The sequence below is a fragment of the Garra rufa genome, chromosome 24 (genome assembly GCF_049309525.1).
Source record: "Garra rufa chromosome 24, GarRuf1.0, whole genome shotgun sequence".
In the NCBI taxonomy this organism is placed as follows: Eukaryota; Metazoa; Chordata; class Actinopteri; order Cypriniformes; family Cyprinidae; genus Garra; species Garra rufa.
The window spans coordinates 31,756,059-31,773,614 of record NC_133384.1 but is presented as its reverse complement, the minus strand read 5'-3'; the positions used below and the strand labels follow the sequence as shown (position 1 = coordinate 31,773,614).

The window sequence follows — 17,556 nt, the reverse complement described above, 5'->3', positions numbered from 1 at the left end:
ATTTATTTATTTATTTATTTAAAATATAAATCAAATTTATATCAAATATTATAACAAAAATTTTATTATTATCATCATTATTATTAATACAAATATAAAATGTATAAAATATTATATCAAAAGGTTTTTCATTATTTTAAAGCTTATTATTATTATTGTTGTTGTTATATCTGTGTCTATCTTATTTTGAAATATATATTATATATCAATACCATTGTGTTCAAACTCTCTTCAATGAAAATTGAGGTAAAATATAATTAATTATATTTTATCCTGCTTTATTTATTTATTTAAAAATATGTCAAATTTATACCAAATATTATATCAAAATGTGAATTGTTATTATTATTATTATTTAAAAAATATTAAATGTATAAAGTATTATATCAAAAGTTTTTTTAGATCTTATTTAAATGCTTATCATTACTATTATTACTTTATTTATTTAAGAATTATAAAATTTTAAAAAGTGTATTATTATCATTAATGCATTTTAAAGTATTTTTATCGACCCAGAAATCCATTTACAAACGATGCTTTTATTTTGAAGTGTCTCTCAGCAGATCGCCATCTTGAAGCGCTTATTGCTCTCTTGATGTTGCGTACTACGCCCCTTGTTGATAAAAACGACAGCAATCAGCTGCACAATTAAAACCTTTCTTTTAATACGTAGGGAAATAAGGAGCCAGGACTTTATTTAAAAGCTGTCGTAATTGGCTAAAACCATGCAAAAGTATGAGAAGTTGGAGAAGATAGGAGAGGGTGAGTAAAGAGATTGTCTGGCCTGACTAGCTGTGTCTGCATTGGAGATTTATTGAGTATTAACACTCATGAAGGTTTGCTCATGATTATAATAGATCTTACAGCATCTGACAGTGAGGGAAAACATATGTTAAGATTCAAATCTAAGCTAGAGCTAGCTAGCTCATACTGGGATGATGATGCACCTGGCTTTAGATAAATCACAACAGCATTTCTAACTTACACCTGTTAAAGATGCGATCACTGTTATTTAGAGACATGAAGATGTTACACTGATAATCTCTAATTAAAGTAATCGGTCATTCATTCTAGTACTATTTTCTTTGAAATGCTAAAAATGCTAGAAGCTGATTTTTATGAGTCATTAAGTGACTCTTCCTCTAGGGGGCGCATAAAGGCTCAAAATGGCTCTTCTCCATTGAGCTACATTCAAATCTCAGGATGATTTTTAACTTCTTGGCGAGTTTTGTTTACTAAATATATTTAATTGAATTGGTAGTTGAGTTATAGATGACAATTCGGGCAAAAATCTTAATATCTGCTCATACACATTACAAGATTTTTAAATGTGTTTTTTTAAAGAAGTCTTTTCTGCTCAAAAGCCTCCAGGCCTGCATTTATTTACTCCAAAGTAAGGCAAAAACAAATACATATTTTTACTATTTAAATGAACTGCTTTGTATTTAAATATATTTAAAAATGTAATTTATTCTTGTGATTTCAAAGCTGAATTTTAACATCATTACTTCAGATGATCCTTCAGAAATCATTCTGCTGTTCTGATTATTATTATTATGATGTTGAAAACAGCTTTTCAGGTTTCTTTGATGAATAGAAAGTTCAGAAGAACAGTGTTTACCTGAAATAGAAATCTTTTGTAACATTATAAATGTCTTTATATAAAAAGTATAGTGTATGATGCTAAAAAAAGCTTTTTATTTCGGACAAACGCTGATTTTGGATCTTTCTGTTCATCAAAGAATCTTGGAAAAAAATTTACTCAACTGCTTTAAATGTTGATAATAATAATGAATGTTTTTGAACAGCAAATTAGCAAATTTAAATGATTTCTGAAGGATCATGTGACACTGAAGACTGGAGTAATGATGCTAAAAATTCAGCTTTGAAATCACAGGAATAAATTATATTTTCAAATATATTCAAATAGAAAGCTGTTATTTTAAATAGTAAAAATATTTCACAATTTTACTGTTTGAGCTGTACTTTGGAACAAATAAAGGCAGGCTTTGTGCCTTTATTATAGCATTTTTAAAATTGTTGCAAATTATTGCAATAAATACTTATTATTATTGCAATAAATAATAGTGGTTAATATTATTATTTTTATTTAAAAATATATTAAATTTATACCAAATATTATATCAAAATGTGTATTGTTGTTATTATTATTTAAAAAATATTAAATGTATAAAGTATTATATCAAAAGGTTATTTTAGATCTTATTTAAATGCTTATTATTATATCTGTCTGTATCTTATTTTGAAATGTTCAAACTCTTCCATGAAAATTGAGGTAAAATATAATTAATTATATTTTTTATCCTGCTTTATTTATTTAAAAATATATACAATTTATATCAAATATTATATTAAAATGTATATTATTATTATTATTATTATTATTTAAAAAAATATATAAAGTATATTATTATTGCATTTTTTTCCTGCTTTATTTATTTAAGAAATATGAAATTATATTACATAATAAAGTGTATTATTATTACTGAATTTTAAAATATTTTTTATCGATTAATTAATTTTTTAAAAATAATTGCATACATTGTATAAATTTAACCATATAAATCAATTTTGTTTTTTTTGTATTTTAAAAGTATTTTTAAAGGAAATAAATTTAGTTAAGTATTTAATTTGTAAGGCATTTTTATTTCTCTTAGATTTTTAAAAAATTATAGGCTTTTTAAAGTTGCTTTCAAATTATTGCAATAAGTAGTTTTTTATTTCTCTTTTTTATTATTGCATTTGCATATTTAATATATTTACCTGTATAACATCAGTTCTAGTTGGTTGCAATTAAGTATTTTTTAAATAAGCATTTAAATCAATTATTGATATAAATAAATGGTGATGAAATAGAAACTGTGAGCAGAAGAGACTTCTTTAAAAAAAAAAACATTACAAATCTTACTGTTCAAAAACTTTTGACGACCATGATTAGTCTGTATTGCAAATCAAAGAGAAAAATTTGTACTTTAAATATTGATAATAATCATAAATGTTTCTTGAACAGCAAATCAGCATATTAGAATGATTTCTGAAGGATCATGTGACACTGAGGACCAGTGTAATGATGCTGAAAATTCAGCTTTGAAATCACAGAAATAAATTACTTTTTAAAACGTATTCAAATAGAAAGCAGTTATTTTAAATAGTAAAAAAAAATTCACAATTTTACTGTTTTTGCTGTACTTTGGATCAAATAAATGCAGGCTTGGTGAGAGTCTTATTTAAAAAAGCGAACATTAAAAATCTTACTGTTCAAAAACTTTTGACTGGTAGTGTATTATTCAAAAACGACCATGATTGGTCAGTATTGAAATTTGATGACAAAAATAATGGTTGACAATGCTGTTTAGGTTATTAATCAAAAGCATTCTAGACAATAATTTACACTTGTATACTGTTATATCCATTGAACAGCAAATCAAACAAATGTAAATTTAAATATAACAGTTATTTCATAGGCAATTTATTGTTTTACTGCTAGGCCACGCCCATTTAAGGATTTGTTTTATTATAATAGATATTTTGGGAACTCATCCTATTTCTACAATGATTTTCTAATTCATGCTTTGAAAAAGTCAGGCTGTCATGTCATATATTTTATTCCCAGTTTTTTTAATGCATTTTGTACTCTGTCACCAGGTACCTATGGGACTGTTTTCAAGGCTAAAAACAGAGAAACACATGAGATTGTGGCCCTCAAACGAGTGAGATTGGACGATGATGATGAGGTAAGAAGAGCTGAGGCTGCTGGTGGGTCAAGTCATACTAAAAGCAAATTGTCACATTAATTTTTAATCCTACTACAGGGGGTTCCAAGTTCAGCATTACGAGAAATTTGCCTCCTGAAAGAACTGAAGCATAAAAACATTGTAAGGTGTGTTTGCTTTTATTTTTTTTTCTAATTAATTGCATGTTTAGAATTGTTCACTATACAAAATAAATGTAAATAAGTACTTTTTTTTTCTCTCTCTCTCTTCAATTTTATTATTATTTTTTTTTTGGAATTGTATTTTTTAAATGATTGCATTTAGATTTTTGCAATATGTACTTTTTATTTTTTGTTTTGATTAAAAAAAAATAACCATATAATTTTAGTTTTAAATAAACATAAAAAAAAGTTTTTTTGATATAAATAATTAGTGATTAATTGGTGTAACTTGTTTTATGCTGCATACACAATAAATATTAATAAATATTAATTATTAATAAATAAGTACATATGCAATATGTACTTTTTATTTTTTGTTTTGATTAAAAAAATATAACCATATAATTTTAGTTTTAAATAAACATTAAAAAATAATTTTTGATATAAATAATTAGAACTTGTCTTATGCTGCATACACAATAAATATTAATAAGTTCTTTTTTATCTCTCTTAAATTTTTTTTTTTACTTTTTCATTTAAATTTTATGTTTTAAGTTATTGCATATGTAATATATTTAACCACATATAATCTGTTTTGATTTGTTGCAACTATTGTTAAATAAGCATGTTAAAATGTATTGATATAAATAAATAGCAATGAAATAAAAATGGTGTAACTTGTCTTACACTGCATTAACAACATACAAAATATATATTAATAAGTACTTAAGTACTTTTTTTATTTCTCTTAGATTTTTTTTAACTTTATAATTGTTATTTTTTAATTATTGCATATGTAATACATTTAACCACATAAAATCAATTTTGTTTTGTAGCAAATAGTTTTAAATAAGCATGTTAAAATTGTTATTGATATAAATATAGTGATGAAATAAATGGTGCAAGTTGTTTTATGCTGTATAACAATGTACATCAATTTTAATGAATAACTTTTTAAGTACTTAGGAACTTTTTTATTTCTCTTGGATTTAAAAAATAATTATATTTTTAAAATTGTTGCAAATTATTGCAATAAGTACTTTTTTCAAATTTTTATTTTAATTATTGCATATTTTGCATTTTATGGCATCAGTTTTAAGTGTTTAAGCATTTTTTTTTTCATTTTAATTTAATTATTGATTTAAATATTTAACCATGTAAAATCAGTTTTTAAATACTCAAAATAATTGTTGATAAAAATAGTGGTTAATATTATAATTAATAAGTTTTTTTAATAATTGCATACATTGTACACATTTAACCCTATAAATAAGTTTTGAAAATAAGGAAATAAATTTAGTTAAGTATTTCATTTGTAAGTAATTTTATTTCTCTTAAATTTTAAAAATATTATAGGCTTTCAAATTATCGCAATAAGTAGTTTTTTATTTCTCTTTATTTCTATTCATTATTGCATATTTAACTGTATAACATAATTTAAGTATTTTTAAATTAACATTTTCAATCAGTTATTGATATAAATAAATGGTGACGAAATATAAATTTTACATTAACAACAGCTATTTGTTCTTGTAGGTTGCACGACGTCCTTCACAGTGATAAGAAGCTGACATTAGTGTTTGAGTATTGCGATCAGGTAAGAGCCTGCAACATAATTACATTTACCTGGTTTCCAACGATCGTGCTCCTTGAATTTTAGAGAGATCAATACGTGTTTTGTAACATGCACAATGCTTTTCATTTAAACAGGATTTGAAGAAATACTTTGACAGCTGTAATGGTGACTTGGATCCAGAGATTGTCAAGGTTTGATTTGTTTTTTAATCCTTTTTAATTGTATAAAGCCCTGAGAATAATATATCAGATGTTTGACATATCAAATAATGCAGATTTAATTCTTCTCTCCTTGCAGTCCTTTATGTACCAGTTATTAAAGGGTCTTGCCTTCTGCCACAGCCGAAATGTTCTCCACCGAGACCTTAAACCACAAAATCTGCTCATCAACAGAGTAAGTAAATAACCGAAAGTCCCATTGTTAATGCTTAGTGTCATGAAATAGTCTGTAGGTTTAAGATTTTGTCTAACTTCAACATGCTTGTTTCCATATTTCTGTTTATTTTATAAAATGTTATGTTGTTGCCAACAGAACGGTGAACTGAAGTTAGCTGACTTTGGCTTGGCCAGAGCATTTGGTATTCCTGTACGCTGTTACTCTGCTGAGGTAAAGCTACACTGCTTCAGATGCAGCATGGTTGTTTTTTTCAGAGTTTCCCTTTTTCTCATTTCACGTTAAATGTCTTTAGGTGGTGACGTTGTGGTACAGGCCTCCAGACGTGCTGTTTGGTGCTAAGCTATACTCTACCTCTATTGACATGTGGTCTGCAGGGTGTATATTTGCAGGTAGGAAATGCTTCTTTTAAAATCTCTTTTTTTGTAGTATATTCATTTATTTTTCTGCATTTTTGCTGTTTTTTTTTTTGTTTTTTTTAGAACTGGCAAATGCAGGACGGCCCTTATTTCCTGGTAATGATGTGGACGACCAACTAAAGAGGATTTTTAGATATCCTTTACACTCAATTGATCTGTTTAAGATTTTTGTTGGATTGTTTATTTAGATTGAGCTGTGAATCCTGAAGTTTCTTTTTTTTATTATTCATTATTTTTTTAGATTTATATATTTTTAATGTTTTTAAAGAAGCCTTTTCTGCTCATCAAGGCTGCATTTATTTAATTAAAAATACTGAAAAAATTCTAATATTGTGAAATATTATTGTAATTTAAAATAGTGGTTTTCTATTTTAATATACTTTAAAATCTGATATATTTCTGTCATGCAGTGCTGAATTTTCAGCATTATTTCTCCAGTCTTCAGTGTCACATAATCCTTTAGAAATCATTCTAATATGCTGATTTATTATCCATGTTGGAAATAGTTCTTCAGTGTTTTTTTTTTTTTTACCTGTGATACTTTTTTAGGATTCTTTGATGAATAAAACATTAAAAAGAACAGCATTTATTTAAAATGGAAAGAAAATTTACAGACCCCAAACTTGAAACAGCATAAGATTTCTTTTTTGTTTGGAAGAAATTAGTACATTTATTCAGCAATTGATACGTTATTTTTTTAAAGAAAACTTTTTAAAGACTTTTTCTTTAAAAATCTTTTAATGAACTTTTTTGCTCATCGAGGCTGCATTTATTTGATTAAAAATACAGAAAAAAATGTAAAATTGTGAAATATTATTATAATTTAAAATAGTGGTTTTCTATTTTAATATACTTTAAAATCGAATTTATTCCTGCCATGCAGTGCTGAATTTTCAGCATTATAATATACAGTCTTCAGTGTCACATAATCCTTTAGAAATCATTCTAATATGCTGATTTATTATCCATGTTGGAAACAGTTCTTCAGTGTTTTTTTTGTTTTTGTTTTTGTTTTTAAACCTGTGATACTTTTTTTTTTAGGATTCTTTGATGAATAAAACATTAAAACGAACAGCATTTATTTAAAATGGAAAGAAAATTTACAGACCCCAAACTTGAAACGGCATAAGATTTCTTTTTTTGTTTGGAAGAAATTAGTACATTTATTCAGCAATTGATACGTTATTTTTTAAAGAAAACTTTTTAAAGACTTTTTCTTTAAAAATCTTTTAATGAACTTTTTTGCTCATCGAGGCTGCATTTATTTGATTAAAAATACAGAAAAAAATGTAACATTGTGAAATATTATTATAATTTAAAATAGTGGTTTTCTATTTTAATATACTTTAAAATCTAATTTATTCCTGTCATGCAGTGCTGAATTTTCGCCATCATTTCTCCAGTCTTCATTGACGCATGATCCTTCAGAAATCATTCTAATATACTGATTTATTATCCAAGTTGGAAACGGTTGTGCTGCTTAATTTGTTTTATTTATTGATTGATTTATTTTGGAACCTGTGATAGTTTTTAGGATTCTTTGATCAATAAAACATTGAAAAGAACAGCATTTATTTAAAATAGAAATCTTATGAAACAATAAACACCACCGTTTAAAGTTTGGGGTCAGTGCATTTTCTTTCTTTCTTTGTTTGAAAGAAATTAATACTTTTATTCAGCAAAAATGTGTTCAGCTGATAAAAATGTATAGTATTGTTACATTTAGATTTCTATTTTGAATGAATTCTGTTCTTTCTTTTTTTTTAACTATTCATCAAAGAAATCTAAAAAAGTATTATAGGTTTCAAAAAAATATTAAGCAGCACAAATGTTTCCAACATTGATTAAAAAAAATCATCATGAATGATTTCTGATGGATCATGTGACACTGAAGACTGCAATAATGAGGCTGAAAATTCAGCTTTGCATCACAAAAATATATTTATTTTTTATTTTAAAGTATATTAAAATAGAAAACTATTTTAAATTACAATATTACTTTTTTTCAGTATTTTTGATTAAATAAGTTCAACTTACAAAGACTACTATAGTTTTTCAATTACTTTTGTTTATTTTTATATTTTGACTTTTCTTTTTTTTAAGTTTAGTTACATTTTATAATTTAATAATTATATTTTTATATTACTATTTAGGTACAGTGTTTATTTTTTATTTCAGTTTTAGTTTTTATTAATGTCCATTTAGTGATTTTATTATTGCAACTAAAAAAGAAAGAGAAAAAAAAAACGTATGAACTGATTAACTTTAACATTGTGGCACGTTGCTGGGAACGCCGACAGAAGAACAGTGGCAGACTATGAATAAACTTCCAGATTATAAGGTACAGCATTGAATTGATTCATTCTTCTAAATGCTGGCAGAGAGATTTTCTTTGCACAAAAAAAACAAAAAGATTGGGTGAGAATGTACACGTAAACCAAATATTAACATTGATGTTTTAAGAAATTCTCAACAGTTAACTACTTTAAACCTTACTTTATTTTGATGCATTTATTCTGCATTCCATTTGATGTATTTACATATATATTTTTCATCTTGACAGCCGTACCCAATGTACCCAGCTACTACATCACTTGTGAATGTCGTCCCAAAACTCAGCAGCACTGGCAGAGACCTACTACAGGTACGTATTTAACAATACAAGTTCATGATTTCATGCTTCGTGCTTTAGCTGAATTTCTGTTTGTTCTTTGCAGAATCTTCTGAAGTGCAATCCAGTACAGCGAATTTCAGCAGAGGAAGCCCTACAGCACCCTTACTTTGCTGATTTCTGCCCACCCTAAATGTCAGATCCCCACAACATCATTTAGGAACACAGATGGGCCGGTCTTACCTCGTAAAACCCCTTCAACACCTCCAGCTTTTACTTATCTTTCAGTTTCAGTTCGGATCAGACTCTCTATACCAGGATAGAGGGACACTGAAACACTCCTCCCTCTAAATCTTTATGATTTGATAATATGGATATGATTGTGATAGTGACACTCTCTAATGCACAAAGTGGTGCTGTTATTCTACATAAACCATGTCTCCAAAAATAGTTTTATTGTATTAGAGTGGTCTTAAAGGAACAGTCCACCCAAAAATGAAAATTCTGTCATCAGCTTGTCTTCAAATTGTTCCAAACTTGAGTTTCCTTCAGCTGTTAAAGACAAAAAGAAGATAACCAAACAGCCACTGACTTAATAGCATGAAAAATAAATACCATGTAAGTCAATGGCTGCCGTCAACTCTTTGGTTACCACATCGTGTTCAGAAAGTTGTACAGGTTTGGAACAACTTGAAGGAGTAGTTCACTTTCAGAACAAAAATTTACAGATAATGTGCTCACCCCCTTGTCATCCAAGATGTTCATGTTTTTTGAGGAAAACATTTCAGGATTTCTCTCCATATAATGGACTTCTATGGTGCCCCTGAGTTTGAACTTCCAAAATGCAGCTTCAAAGGGCTCTAAACGATCACAGCCGAGGAAAGAAGGGTCTTATCTAGCAAAGCACAAAACGGTTATTTTCTAAAAAAAAATTATAATTTATGTACTTTTTAACCTCAAATGCTTTTCTTGTCTAACTCTGTGTGTACTCTGTGTAGAGATAAAGTATATAAATTGTAAATGTTTTTAGAAAATAATCGATCGTTTCGCTAGATAAGACCCTTCTTCCTAGGCAGGGATCATTTAGAGCCCTTTGAAGCTGCATTTAAACTGCATTTTGGAAGTTCAAACTCGGGGGCACCATAGAAGTCCACTATATGGAGAGAAATCCTGAAATGTTTTCCTCAAAAAACAAAATTTCTTTACGACTGAAGAAAGAAAGACATGAACATCTTAGATGACAAGGGGGTGAGTACATTATCTGTAATTTTTTGTTCTGGAAGTGAACTACTCCTTTAAGGGTGAGTAAATGACAGAATTAAACTTCTGCACATATAAATAAGGTGCGTGAAATTCTTCAGCATACAACTGAAATGTCTTGATGGTGAGTAAATGTTGAGCGAATTTTCATTTTTTGAGTGAACTATTGTTTAAACTTTGAAGATGGTTACCAAAATTTCAGAAATCCTGGCCCTACACGATTTATTTAGTTGCCAAATGTGCTTCATAGATCTTTAATGGTTTACAAAATGCTGCCGTGAAGACTACTGAAAGCAGCGTTTTCTTATTTTTTTTTTTTATTTGTCAAAGATCAAATGAGCAGTATAATTTAATAAGGTACAGCGCACATACTTGATTTAGCTTATGTTACAATATACAGTATTTAAAAAAAAGTTACTTTTCCACTTAAGTTTTGTGTTGTACATTCAGTAAGAGTATGGAGGAAAAAAAAAGTGTAGAGTTATCACTGTGCGACTGTCGTTTTGCCATTTTGTGTGAATGAGAGTTTAGCAGTAATTTTAAGCAATTCTAGCGCTTTTTTAGTTTGTTGTTTCGTCCCTCAAATAATTTCAGCAAATCTTGAAGTATTGCAGTTTTCAATAGAAAACACTGCTTGGGCAGTTTCACATAGTTTGACTCTGTATATAGGAAAGCAACTTCCCCAAAATGAATATTTCCTGATAATTTTCTCACCCTCAGGCCATCCAAAATGTAAACGAGTTTGTTTTGTCATTGGAACGGATTTCCAACCAATCAGTGGATCCTCTGCAGTGAATGGGTGCCATCAGAATGAGAGTCCAAACAGCCGATAAAAACACAAGTAATGCACATAATTTGTAATAAACAAATCCATCAAGACATTTTTAACTTTAAACTATTGTTTACAGCCAAAATACCAGTCCATAATCCATAACACTTCCTTCAGTAAAAAAGTTTACTCATCTTTATCAGGAGAGAGGACTTTTTGACTGGAGGAAGCGTTATTATGGATTATGGATTAGTATTTAAGATGGAAACAACAGTTTGAAGTTAATGTTTTAATTATGGATTTGTTTCTTAGAAACGCACAGCTTTTGGCTTCACTAGACATTAATTGATGGACTGGAGTGGTGTGGATAACTTGTGGATTATTGTGATGTTTTTATCAGCTGTTTGGACTCTCATTCTGACGGCACCCATTCACTGCAGAGGATCCATTGGTGAGCGAGTGATCTCCAAATCTGTTCCCATGAAGAAACAAACTCATCTACATCTTGAATGGCCTGAGGCGAATAATTAATCAGTAAATTTTCATTTTTTTTGGGTGAGCTATTTTGCTTATTTTGTAAAGTGGACCACAAGATTTGCCTTCAACAGTCTGAGCAATAGCTGTGTATAAAAGACTTTGTATTTGCATGCCAGTGTTGTCATTACACTACATGTGATGTTGCACATGTGTACCTTATAGAAGAGTCAGGTCTGATGGCCCTGAAGTCTGTGAAACATAGGAAAAAACCTTCAATTTTGCTTTGCATTTTTCATCAGCCGTAGTAGATATACATTGTTAGAAAACATAATCAACATCACAACTTTCAGGCCTTTGCTAGTGATTATTATGTTATGGAACAAGTAGGCTGAATATATTTATCTAGATTACATTTGAGATAGTGAGTGGTTGCATTTTTCGTTTTTTAATCACTGTGTGAAAATGCTTTTATTTATTCATATAGTATGTTATAAATCGATAGGCTTAAGGTTTAAATTAGGTGACTTGGAGGGACCATTCCTGACAGATCTTTTATGATCAATCTAGCATTCTGTTTAAGTACCTAAATGTTTTTATTATTAAAAAAAAATATAAGATTTGTTACAAAAATAAAAGTTGGAAGGATTTAGCAACAAGTAATGTGCAAGAACAACCAGTTTCAAGAATGTAGCAGAACTCCAAACCTCCATCAAGTTATCACTGATTATTATTTTTCATGGTGTACTTTGATTATCTGCAAACCGTATGTAAAATTGTTTGAAGAATTCTGCACCGGTTTATTAAAAATGTTTTCTCTAAAACAAACTCTCATAAATGTCCGGCATGAGCGAAATCAGAAAATGTCCTGATAGTTTACTCGCCTCCATGTAATCCTAGATGTTCAAAGAAATTAAGGTTTTTGAGGAAAACATTCCAGGATTTTTCTCCATATAGTGGACTTCAATGGTGGGCAATGGGTTGAAGGTCCAAATTGCAGTTTCAATGCAGCTTTAAATGGCTCTACATGATCCCAGCCATGGAATATGGGTCTTATCTAGCCATACGATCGCTCGTTTTCTAAAAAAAATAAAATAATTTATATTATTTTTAATTACAAATGCTCGTCTTGCACTAGCTCGACATCAAGCATTATTTAATCACGGACGTGATGTAGGCAGAAGTACCGACCCAGTGTTTACAAAGCGGACGTGCAAAGAAAGTCAAACACCCTTTATAAAAAAAATAAATAAAAAAAAAGGTAAAACAATGACATTGAATGATTTTGAATTTGGAAGAAAAAAGGAGATGGAGTTTTTCACCCTACTTTACCTTCTTGAACCAAAGTACACAAACGAAGAGCTAACTGTGCGTGACTTTTCCCATGTGATTGATGAGCATGTGTGGTTAAAAAGTATATAAACTTGTATTTCTTTTAGAAAATGACTGATCGTTTTGCTAGATATGACCCTTATTCCTCGGCTGGGATCCTTTGAAACTGCATTTTAAACTGCAATTTGGACCTTCAACCCATTGGCTCCCATTAAAGTCCACTATATGGAGAAAAATCCTGAAATTAAATTCTTTTCAACTGAAGAAAGAAAGAAATTATCAGGAATGTTTTATTCTGGAAGTGAACTAATCCTTTAAGCTGAAATGTTCTTGATTTGGTGCTGACTTTAAGGTGGAGGACTTGGCATCCACTTGTGCTGAAGTCAGGACTTGATGGGTAAACTTTTAGTTATAAAGGCTGTTTCACAGGTATCTGTCCGCATTTTCTTCCAACAGAGCAATTAATTGTCAATACAAACCATCTAGTCCTAAGAACTTTTGTTTTGTAGATGGTCTTGGACTATTCTGGATGACTGCTACTTTGTCCACCTTTATTGGATTTCCTCCATCCCAAGAGGGCAAACAAGGTAACACCTCATGGCTTGCTGTCTTCTGTGGGATCAGGATTAAGTCGGACTCAGAGATTTTGTTGAGGACCTGGTGGTGGCAATGAAGAGATCTTACTAATAGAATATGGTTGCACCTTTATAGAAATCTAGCTTCTTTTTAACTACATGTAGGAGAATTTTTTTTTTTTAATCATTTTACCAAAATTAGAGGGATCATACGAAATGCATGTTATTATTTATTTAGTACTAGTAAATATATATTTCACATAAAAGATGTTTACATATAGTCCACAAGAGAAAATAATAGTTGAATTTATAAAAGTTTACGTACACTTGATTCCTTAATACTGTGTTGTTACCTAAATGCTATGCTTTTTTTGTCCTGAACAGTTAAACTGCTTGCTGTTCTTCAGAAAATTCTTTCAGGTCCCACAAATTCGGTTTGTCAGCATTTTTGTGTTTTTGAACCCTTTCCAACAATGACTGTATGATTTTAAAATCCATCTTTTCACACTGTGGACAACTGAGGGATTTATATGCAACTATTACAGAAGGTTCAAATGCTCACTGATACTCCAGAAGGAAACACAATGCATTAAGAGCCAGGAGTGAAAACTTTTAATAATAATAAGTTAAGTTTACCCTGATCTTCAAATTCCAAAAGTTTTCACCCCCTGGCTCTTAATGCATCGTTTTTTCCTTCTGAAGCATCAGTGAGTGTTTGAACCTTCTGTAATGGTTGCATATGAGTCCCTCAGTTGTCCTCAGTGTGAAAAGATGGGTCTCAAAATCATACAGTCATTGTTGGAAAGGGTTCAAATACACTAAAATACTGGAAAGCCAAAGAATTTGCGGGTCCTGAAGGATTTTTCTGGAAAAAAGAAGGCAGTTTAACTGTTTAGGTCAAACAAGGGACTCATAAACAACTATCACTTAACAAACAAACAGCTGTGGATCATTCAGGTAACAAAACAGTATTAAGAAATCAACTGTATGTAAACTTTTGAATGGGGTCATTTTTATAAATTCAACTATTAGTTCCTCGTGGTCTTTAATGTGAAATATATTATTCAGGTCAGTACTAAATAAAAGATAAAATGCATTTTGCATAATACCTCTTATTTTGGTACAATAGTTAACATTTTGCAGATTCTAAAAGGGGGATGTAAATTTTTGACTTCATCTTTTGAAATAGTTTCTTTTTTTTTTTTTATAATCTGTCCCTTTATTGCATATTATTCACCAAATCAAATTCTGTGACGATTACAGATCAATACGAGTTGAAGAATGACACTGTGAGTTTGCACTATATGCACGAGAAAGTGTGCATGCTTCTAAAAGCAGACTACATTTAAAAATCAATGGATGCTATTAAGGTAATTTGACAATCTGACAAATGAATCGTCCATTGTAACATAAAAACTACAAAATCAAACCAGTACTAAAAGAGTATTCACACAGCTGATGACCTAGTGATGCTCAATTACATTTCCAGCTACAATGTGGTTCAAGTTTAACAACACAGACTTTGTGGCCACTTTAGACAGTCACAAATACAAGCTGTAAGCACTCAAGCAGTACAAATGTTACTCAGATCTTTAAACTGAGCTAATCCAAGATGCAATTGTGAGCCAATTCAGTTTAAAAAAACAGCTGTGCAGGACACATCTCCTCGAAATAAAGAACTCATTCTGGATAGTTTGGAGGAACAGAAACAGCTTCACATACTGCTGGTTGAGCAGCAGTGATTGTCTGGTTTTTGTAAGTCAGTCTATTAAATGTCTGTCTGTGAGATCAATAGTGTTCTCGTGTGGCCTCGGGATCAATATTGACACCACTAGTGCAGCTGGGCCATCCAGACCAAATTATGATCAACAGCCCTGCAGCACAGCACACATTTATAGATGCATCTACTGCAATTACATACATATATTTACACATAACTGTTATAACAAAAGCCAAAGGTTGTTTTACGGCTATATTTCAGGGGTATTAATGCATTGTCTGTATTTTAATCCTTTAATGGTTCCTTCCTTGTGGAACTGTCATTAAACAGTGCAAAACGTCATAATAGGCCATGAATGATGTTTAGTGCATCTGGGGGAAATAATCCATTAATCTGCATTTTAGAGATGAAAATGACAGAAACTTATGAATATAGATTGAAAGCATTTGCGGTGACTAAACAAAGCGCTGCTGATGCATGTCACCAAATTCAGTATATATATATATGTAATTACTATTGTCAAATATATTGCAATATCTACAGCTATATATATATATGTATATGTGACCTCGGACCACAAAACCAGTCATAAGGTTAAATTTTACAAAACTGAGATATATACATCATATGAAAGCTCAATAAATAATCTTTCTATTGATAAATGGTTTGTTATGATAGGACAATATTTGGCCGAGATACATCTATTTGAAAATCTGGAATCTGAGGGTGCAAAAAAATCAAAATACTGAGAAAATCACCTTTAAAGTTGTACAAATTAAGTTCTTAACAAAGCATTTTACTAATCAAAAATTACACTTTGATAGGTTTACAGTAGGAATATTACAAAAAATCTTCATGGAACATGATCTTTACTTAATTTCCTAAAGATTTTTGACATAAAAGAAAAATCAATAATTTTGACCCATACAATGTATTTTTGGCTATTGCTACAAATATACCCCAGCGACTTAAGACTGGTTTTGTGGTCCAGGGTCACATATATATATATATATACATACATATATATATATATATATATATATATATATATATATATATATATATATATATATAGCAACAGTTAATGGTGATAAGTCCATATAAATACCAGTTCACATGATTACATGATTTAAAAAAAAAAAAACTGAAAATAATAAAACAATAAAAAAAAGTTTTTAAATATTTTAATTATATCAATAATTATTGTCAAATAATGGAAACCCGATATTTACTATGGTTATGTAAATATTCATTTAAAAAATTCTCATAAATATACCTAATGTGAATAAATATATTAATGTAAAAATCATAAAAATTCATATACTGTAAATATTGTGATTAAAATTACTTAAATTAATAATATGTATACTTTTGGTCATACCAATTACAATTAATAAATAGTATGTTAGTGTAAATTTTTATGTAAATATAATTGTATTAGTTACTTGGTTTAAAGTGTAAGAATTGTTCCTTTAACTGTGTAATCATTAACTAAATCTTAAAGTGTTATTATTATTATTTTTTTACTTATTCAGGGCATCATTTCTCATTTTTGTTTAGTTTATAAAATAAAACTAAAATAAAAGTTTATATAAACTATATAGATATTAAAATAATAAATTATATTTAAAACTTTATATATATATATATATATATATATATATATATATATATATATATATAACTTAAAAAATTGAAAAAATGTATTTATTTATATATATATATATATATATATATATATATATATAATTTTTTTTTTGTTAAAGTTTGAGTTAACAACTAAATAAATAACAACTAAATGACTCAAACTTTAACCAAATAAAAAATTATAATTAATTAAAGTTACTAATAAAGTTTATATATATATATATATATATATATATATATATATATATATATATATATATATATTCTAGTTATGTTTACTCTACTAAAACTATATAAATATTAAAATTAGAAATTAAAAATAAAAAAAACAACAAAAAGACAATCTTTAATCAAATTATATACAATGATAAAATTAAGAATTAATAAAAAAATTAATATTATGAATATTAAGAATAAAAAAAATATTCTAGTTATGTTTAGTTTGTTTAGTTTAGTAAACGAAAACTAAAATAAAAATGAATAAACTATATAGATATTAAAAATAAAATAAAATTTACAAAAACAACAAAAAGACAATCTTTAATGAAATTATATACAATGATAAAAACAAGAATTAATAACAAATTATAGATAGATAGATAGATAGATAGATAGATACTTAAAAACAGATTAATAAAAGACACAATTTAAAAAAAAAATCTCGTTCAAAATCTTAGTAAAACTGTAACAATATATCAGCGATAGCAAAATAACACTGCTGCGTAAACATCAACTTTAACCAATGAATGAATTAATATTAGCCTAATAACACCACTGAATGAGCCATATACGACGATCTCCACATGAAAACGACCTGCATCCTAAATAATGACCCAACTGTAGGCTTGCAGATTTGTTAGGGGTCCTGCATTTCCTCCGGGAATT

At 28.5% G+C, this 17,556-nt stretch overlaps 1 protein-coding gene across 1 annotated transcript; it reads left to right on the top strand.

Moving 5' to 3' along the window:
- The first annotated feature begins 603 nt into the window (after nucleotides 1-603).
- Nucleotides 604-12,215, top strand: cdk5 (cyclin dependent kinase 5). Its single transcript, XM_073830726.1, has 12 exons — nucleotides 604-762; nucleotides 3,667-3,755; nucleotides 3,834-3,901; nucleotides 5,432-5,492; nucleotides 5,606-5,662; nucleotides 5,769-5,864; nucleotides 6,003-6,077; nucleotides 6,160-6,256; nucleotides 6,347-6,416; nucleotides 8,564-8,624; nucleotides 8,847-8,927; nucleotides 9,001-12,215. Exons 1-12 carry the CDS (start codon nucleotides 726-728, stop codon nucleotides 9,085-9,087), a joined length of 879 nt encoding a protein of 292 aa, XP_073686827.1. The 5' UTR covers nucleotides 604-725; the 3' UTR covers nucleotides 9,088-12,215.
- The last annotated feature ends 5,341 nt before the right edge of the window (nucleotides 12,216-17,556 follow it).

Excerpts from the sequence above, each read along its gene's own strand:
- cdk5 (XM_073830726.1), top strand. The coding sequence starts at position 726 with ATGCAAAAGTATGAGAAGTTGGAGAAGATAGGAGAGG. Across the intron at positions 5,493-5,605 it reads TGTTTGAGTATTGCGATCAG|GATTTGAAGAAATACTTTGA; the intron begins GTAAGAGCCTGC and ends TCATTTAAACAG. Across the intron at positions 6,078-6,159 it reads TACGCTGTTACTCTGCTGAG|GTGGTGACGTTGTGGTACAG; the intron begins GTAAAGCTACAC and ends AAATGTCTTTAG.